Below are 8074 nucleotides of genomic sequence, written 5' to 3' on the forward strand. Positions count from 1 at the left end.
CTATGTAGTCAAAGCCTAATGTAATAAGATTTTCATGATGTTATTTTCTATCATTCGATTGGTTAAGCACGAGGAACAGATGTATGTGAAAGTTGAGGTTAAAGAAGAAGAAGAGGAGGTGTGCGTGATGGATTATAAACAGTCTACAGAAGAGGTTGGGATGGCGGCAAATATTAAACAGGAGGAATACTTAAATATCACCACAGGTGAGTATTAGGCACTAAATACAAAAAACATTCCAATAATTGATGAGCAAGGATCTGTAGACCTTCATATAGTCATAATTAGCTCCACGAGAATCTCATGCTAGAGGATCAGCCGCCCCTCACATCACCAGGTAAGAGGAGGCTTTATTGTAAAGGAGAGAGCAGTACGGAGGGTCCACCTAGATTCCCCATCATCTGATAAACACATAAAAACAATGGATTCAGTCAGTGTGTGTTTCCTACAGATGGATCCAGTCATGGGAACCCACCAGGGAGATGTCCCCGTCCTCTGTATTCCCGGGATTCCACACAGGAACATCATACCATCCCTGATCAGGTAGATGGAGATGAAGGCATCACCTTGTATACTTATGCTCCCTATTTAGTGTCCATGTGCTGATATTTGTGTATTTTAGGATGATGACCAGATTTATATCAAAGTTGAAATCAAAGAGGAAGAGACATATGAGATAGGTGATCAGCCCCGTGTGGAGAATGACATACCTCCAGAAAGCAACACAGGTGAATATTGAATGCATACTATTGCTAATACTAAGCATATACATCTACCTCTGCTAAAGTGTTTCTATGCTGTTAGTCTCTGTGCTGAATAGCAGCTTTAAAATGCATGTTTAGGATCCCTGCTACATCAAACTCTCAGGAGATCCTGCTACTGTTTATATCTATAGACAGATTAGTCACCAGTGAGGGAAATGGAGTTATGGGTGATCTTACAATTATTGGCAAGCTCTGCATCATGAATGTTTGAAGAGAACAAGGGTTCACCATGAAATGAGGAAGAGATACTGTACACCATATGAAAGGTCCATCTCCATTCCTCAATATAACGTCATGTTCCCAACAAATGAGGAGGAGATACTGGACACCATATGAAAGGTCCATCTCCATTCCTCAATATAACGTCATGTTCCCAACAAATGAGGAGGAGATACTGGACACCATATGAAAGGTCCATCTCCATTCCTCAATATAACATCATGTTCCCTACAAATGAGTTGAAGACAGTGGCAGGAAAAGGTCATCCAGTGACCAAGCGAAGATGTCAAACTTCCATCACTACCACCCTTGTATCAGCATCAATACGCAGTTCCAGGTCTGCCAATCAGGTTTCATGTGGTTCTGGAATTGCTCAGTGCCGTAGTGGGACCTTCCTGTTGTGTGGTTTCAGCCTTTTCTGGTCTCCTTGCTGTGCTGTTTAGTCCTTGCTCCTTAACCATTTGACGCCCAGCCTATGGCCAAATGGCATCTGTAAAAATGTATTCGCTTTCCGGGAGGCCGCCATATGGCGTCCTCCCGCACATGCGCAGTTCGCGCACTTGCAGAGCCGCGCAGTGGCGCGATCTGTCACCGGCCGTGTATCTCGGACATGGCCGATGACAGATCTGAGTACCGGCCCCCGTTGCCGGTACCATGTGACCTGCTGTGACCAATCACAGCAGGTCACATAACAGTTGTATACAATGGATGGCTTCATTCATGCCATCCATTGTATACTAGTGTCTAGCTGTGAATGGTCACAGCTAATCACATGCACATGTCATGTGATTAGCTGTGGCCAAATCACAGCTAAGCACAAAAAAAAAAAAAAAAATACTGATCACTTCCCCAAAGTAGTGAAATATAAAGAAAAATCTTAAAAAAAAGAAAAAAAATTGAATAAAAAATTTAAAATAAAAAAAAAAATATATTTTTTTTTTCACACTGTCACCAATCAGTGTCCCTGATCACCGCCATGCCAGTTATATGACGACGCTGTACTGCACTGGTGACAGTATGTAAAAACAAAAAAGTGAAAATAATTTTTTTTATTTCTTCATTTTACAAAAAATTATGACAAAAAAAATACAACTTCAAAAAACTCGCCAGACATCGGACTGTCTACTTTGCAAAAAGGGGTCATTTGGGGGATATCTGTACTGTTCTGACATTCTTGGACCTCAAGAAATTAGATTGGCTGTCAGTACTTCAGGATTGATCAATATTCAGATCTATACCATAGTTTGTGAACTCTATAACTTTCCTACAAACTAAAAAATACATCCTAATTTGGGTTATTTTCACCAAAGACATGTAGTAGAATACATCTCGGCCTAAATTTATGAAGAACAATTATTTATTTGCAAACTTTTATAACAGAAACAAAGAAAAACGTGTTTTTTTTTCAAAATATTCGGTCTTTTTTGTTAATTTAGCAAACAATAAAAACCCCGGCGGTAATTAAATACCACCAAAAGAAAGCTCTAGTTGTGTGAAGAAAATAATAAAATTTTAGTTTGGGTACAATGTTGTATGACCGCGCAATTGTCAGTCAAAGTGTTAGAGCGCTGAAACCTGAAAAATGGCCTGGGCAGGAAGGGGTAAAATTGCCCGGTATTGAATTGGTTAAAATGAATAACATCAGAGTGCAGGGGTATGTAACATACTGCATGTAGGGGTCAAAAGTGTTTTAAAGTGTTACTAAACCTCAGACCCTGCATTCACTATATCCGGTCTCCCTGGACCCTGAATTCACTATATCCAGTCTCCCCAGACCCTGAATTTACTATATCCACTCTCCCCGAACCTCGCATTCACTATATCCGCTCTCCCCGGACCCTGCATTCACTATATCTGCTCTCCCCGGACCCCGCATTCACTATATCTGCTCTCCCCGGACCCTGCATTCTCTATATCCGCTCTCCCTGGACCCTGATTTCACTATATCCGCTCTCCCCGGACCCCGCATTCACTATATCTGCTCTCCCCGGTCCCTGCATTCACTATATCTGCTCTCCCCAGACCCCGCATTCAGTATATCTGCTCTCCCCGGACCCTGCATTCACTATATCTGCTCTCCCCGGACCCCGCATTCACTATATCCGCTTTCCCCGGACCCCGCATTCACTATATCTGCTCTCCCCGGACCCTGCATTCTCTATATCCGTTCTCCCTGGACCCTGATTTCACTATATCTGCTCTCCCCGGACCCCGCATTCACTATATCTGCTCTCCCCGGTCCCTGCATTCACTATATCTGCTCTCCCCAGACCCCGCATTCAGTATATCTGCTCTCCCCAGACCCCGCATTCAGTATATCTGCTCTCCCAGGACCCTGCATTCACTATATCTGCTCTCCCCAGACCCCGCATTCACTATATCTGCTCTCCCCAGACCCCGCATTCACTATATCCGCTCTCCCCGGACCCTGCATTCACTATATCCGCTCTCCCCAGTCCCTGCATTCGCTATATCTGGTCTCCCAGAGTACACTGAACATGGAAATGCAATTATTTTAGTAAATATAAACGGCTAAATACCTTTTCTCATCAGAAGTTAGAGCAGTCTTGTGGCTTCTATCAATGTTCAGCCAAGCACTAGCTAAAGCTTGTAGGAGGAGTTTTCTTTCTGCTCTAGGAAGATTCAAAACCCCTGACCCTCTGTCTGACCATTACTGATTGGCCCTGTGCTGATCACATGCACTCTCCCAAGAAAAAAAAAACTCTTTAGCAATACACACCAAACTGAGACTGTGCAAAATGCCCACGGTTAAGTCTGTCTTCTCAGGAGATAAGAAGTGGTCGCTTGAACAAGGTGAGGAACAGAGAAGACAGCATCAAACAGCCTTTTTACACAATGCGGAGGATTAACCCCTTCGGTTCCACAGGAAGTATAACAAGCATGCTTTACTGCATCTACAGACTGATTTTACTGTTAGGGGTTCAGTAACACTTTTTAAGTGCAGGAGTCAAGAGTGTTTAACATACTGAATTCAGGGGGGCAGGGTTGTGTAAAGTATAGAGTGCAGTATTCCGTAATGTAGAGGATGCAGGACTCAGGAATGTATGACGTACAGTGTGCAGGGGTCAGGAGTAAAAGGATGTTCAGCCCAGTGAACAGCATGCCCGGACGTCAAGGGTATGTAACATGTGCAGGAGTGTAGTAGAGGGAAGTCTCCCCACCTTGCATACGGCACCTCATATGGGTCATGGCCATGCTCGCAACATAGCAATTTGTACGTCATGACCAAGTGACCGCTAGTTGGTGGTTTGGTTGTATTGTACATCCTGATAATTATGTTCTCCTAAGAGTTTCAGTTACCCAATTCCGTGGCAGAGCTCTGTGGAAATGTTGACCACTCAACAAACCAGAAGACTTCTCATATTAATTGAATATTTTTCTCTAACAGATAGTCCAAACGGGTGGAACACGTTTCAACAGCACTTTATTTCATCTCCGAATGACGTGGCACCAGACCCTAACCCTGAACGTTCCCATGCAGATAAGTTAATGGACCTCGCTAATCCTGGGGAATCCTCTGACAAGTCGAATACTGTTCCTTCAGATACCCATCCAAGATTTCATAGAGAAGGTCGGTCAAACCCACCTTCCTTTAATAATTCAGACTCTTCCACCCATAAAGTCGGGAAGATATTTCCGTGTTCTCACTGTGAAAAATGTTTTTCAGCAAAGTCATTTCTCGATAAGCATCTAAGAGTGCACACCGGGGAGCGTCCATTCTCGTGCTCGGAGTGCGGGATTAGTTTCAAGTCCAGCTCAAACCTCTTTAGGCATCAAAGACTTCACGCTGGAGTCAAGACCTTTTCTTGTTCGGTATGCGGGAAGTCTTGTGCAGACAATGCGAACCTTGCCCGCCATCTACTAAACCACACCGGTGAGAAACCTTTTCCATGCTCAGAGTGCGGGAAGCGTTTTAAAAGGAAGTCTCAGTTGACTGAGCATTTTAGGGTTCACACGGGTGAAACTCCTTTCTCGTGTCCAGAGTGTGGAGAAAGTTTTATGCAGAAGTATGATCTCACCGTCCACCAGAAAACCCACATGGAAAAAATTCCATACATATGCACGGTGTGCGGTAAAGGTTTTACATGGAAGCATACGCTCCTACTACACCAGCGAACCCACACGGGCAAAATGCTGTACACTTGTACAGAGTGCGGGCAGGGGTTCATACGGAAACGCACGTTTGTCAACCACCAGCGAACCCATGTGGATGAACTTCCAATCTCCTGCCTAGACTGTGGCAAACGCTTCACTCAGAAATCCGCTCTTGCTGAACATCAAAAACTTCACGTGGATGAAAGCTCCTTGACATGTCTGGAGTGCGGCAAATCTTTTCAAACCAAGTCAGAACTGTACGTACATCGGAGAGCTCACGTCCGCGAGGAGATCTTTCCCTGTTCAGAATGTGAGAAATCTTTCAAAACAAAGACAGAACTCCTTCTACACCAAAGAGGTCACACTGGTGAGGTCATCTTCTCATGCTCGGAGTGCCAGAAATCCTTTATAAGAAGGTCGGACCTTGTCAGACACCAAAGAGTCCACACCGGTGAAAAGCCCTTTTTGTGCTTCCAGTGCGGCAAACGTTTCTCACATAGAGGAGGCCTCAGAGGCCACCTGAAGCTCCACACTGGAGAAAAACCCTTCTCCTGCCCCGAGTGCGGGAAATGTTTTAGCAGGAAGGACAATCTAATTTCCCATCAGAACACTCACAGGGCAGAGATGCCATTTTCCTGTGCGGAGTGTGGAACAGGGCCTGGAAGTCAGGTCTTGTGTTCACACAGTGGAGCCGCCATATTCTTGAATGGAGAGCCGGAACCATTAGTGGATAAAAGCCTACCAAGATAAATTCCAGAGAGATTCCTTGTGGATGGATGGACTGACAAATCTCTCACTCTGATGGAACCTTTCATACCCAAATATCCAATACATCTCATTGTTTGTCCTTATCGCAACCCAGTGCTTGTAGTAAATCACTTGCTCTTTGTTGGTTGCTTTGGCCACGTTACTTTTTTTCTTACAGTGAAATGCTTTGACTTTTTTGTGCCAACTTTTTTTTTTTAACTCAAGGGTTCATTTATACCCATATGCTCCTATTTTTTTGTTTTGTTCTTTAAACACTTGTGGAGAATAAAGGGATTCCTAGAGTTCCATTCCTGAAAACACTAGTTGTCCAGATACCATGGTGAACCTTCGACTTATGCATTTCTAATTCTTTGACTTGGATGTGCTAATCCGGTGTCTTGGTGTCAATCCCTGCATTACAGCGACTTAAAAAGCATGGTAACCACCGATTTGGTGTAACAGCCAAGCATCTTCTAGCAAGATCGTAGCCTACAAACCTCCTCCAGACCCTGTGGAGGGGAGAGCCTGCTCTCCAAACATAGAGCACTCACAGCTGGGAGAAATCTTTCATGTTACATAGTTAGTCTTGCTGAAAAAAGACAAAAGTCCGTCCAGTTCAACCATAAACCATGACCATGTGTTCCACATTTTTTTTTTTTTTTTTTTCTTTATTGCATTTTCGGTTACAATGGGCATTTGGTACGCCTAGTGAGGGAATGTTACATGTAATTTTGTACAGAAATATAGTGAGTTCTAGTAATCTGAGAAGTAGCATTAAACCAATACCAATGCTTGACCCGACATATTTATAAATAAAGAGATGTTAATGCAAATCTGTTTCTTTGCTGTTATTGACATTTGACTTTCTGATATGTCATATTCATGTACTATATACCTTCTGTCCATGTGGATCCAATTTTTTTTTGAACAGTTTGCTGCATACACTAATTTATACAGTAGGTGAGCTTTTGTTTGGTATGCTTTTCGAGATGGTACGTCCACATTTTTCCAGTGCAAGACAATTAATTGTTTGGCATAAAGGAGACATAGGAGTTTCGATTGCATTATTCTTTTCCATGTGGAAGAAAAATATATTTTAAAAATATTCTTCCAAAATATATTGACATATATTTGAAATACAATTTTGGTCGTATTCAATATATTTAAAAAAATATATATATTTATATAATATATATACACACACTGTATGTTGAAATGCGTTTTTTATATATTACAAAATATATGAAAAATATTTTTTTAACATAGAAAAAATGTCATTTTAACATATATTTGTAAATGCATTCCAAAAATGTATATTAAATTTATTTTTAAAGACATACAGTATATTTGAAACTGTATTTTTAAAAATATTTTTTGTATATTTTGTAATATATAAAAAACGCATTTCAACATACTATAAATAGTGTGTGTGTGCGCGTGCGTGCGTGCGCTCTGAACGTCATCAAAGTCACAACAATAGAAGAACACAGTCTGCTGAACATAATACTACACAAACATTAGATGATGCCATGGTTTAATTGCACATAACATGTAAATATTCAGTGCAGGGAGGAAAAAGTATGTGAGGCCCTAGCTTAATGACTTCTCCCAGGGCTAATTGGAGCCAGGAGTGAGCCAACCTTGACTCCAATCAGTGTGATGATATTGGATGTGTTGCTGACAGCTGTCCTGCCCTTAAAAAACACACACCTGTTTTGGGTTTACTGGTTTCAAGAAGCACTGTCTGATGTGAACCATGCCTCGCAGAAAAGAGCTCTCAGAAGACCTACGATCAAGAATTGTTGACTTGCATGAAGCTGGAAAGGGTTACAAAAGTATCTCCAAAAGCCTTGATGTTCATGTGTCCACGGCAAGACAGACTGTCTACAAATGGAGAAAGTTTAGCACTGTTGCTACTCTCCCTAGCCATGGTCGTCCTGTAAAAATGACTGCAAGAGCACAGCGCAGAATGCTGCATGAGGTAAAGAAGAATCCCAGAGTGTCAGCTAAAGATCTACAGAAATCTCTGGCACATGATAACATTTTTGTTGACACATCTACAATAAGGAAAACATTAAACAAGAATGGAGTACATGGGAGGACACCACAGAGGAAGCCATTGCTGTCCAAAAAGAATATTGCAGCACGTTTGAAGTTTGCAAAAGAGCACCTGGATGTTTCACAGCACTACTGGCAAAATATACTGTGGACAGATGAAACCAAGATTG

At 42.2% G+C, this 8074-nt stretch overlaps 2 protein-coding genes across 3 annotated transcripts in view; both read left to right on the top strand.

Moving 5' to 3' along the window:
- Nucleotides 1–6679, top strand: part of LOC149453439 (uncharacterized) — a 30263-nt gene extending 23584 nt beyond the window's left edge. For both annotated transcript variants that reach the window (XM_089688240.1, XM_089688239.1), the window contains exons 8-11: nt 68–206; nt 452–543; nt 623–728; nt 4393–6679. In XM_089688240.1, the coding sequence (XP_089544366.1) occupies nt 68–206; nt 452–543; nt 623–728; nt 4393–5849 (1794 nt within the window). In that variant the 3' untranslated portion in view covers nt 5850–6679. The remainder of the gene's footprint in view (nt 1–67; nt 207–451; nt 544–622; nt 729–4392) is intronic.
- Nucleotides 1–8074, top strand: part of LOC149453441 (uncharacterized) — a 283142-nt gene that overhangs the window by 1270 nt on the left and 273798 nt on the right. The gene's annotated exons all lie outside the window — the stretch shown is intronic.

The sequence above is a fragment of the Staurois parvus genome, unplaced genomic scaffold, assembly GCF_062004578.1.
Source record: "Staurois parvus isolate SC_StPar_1 unplaced genomic scaffold, SC_StPar_1.0 ptg000449l, whole genome shotgun sequence".
NCBI classification, from domain to species: Eukaryota; Metazoa; Chordata; class Amphibia; order Anura; family Ranidae; genus Staurois; species Staurois parvus.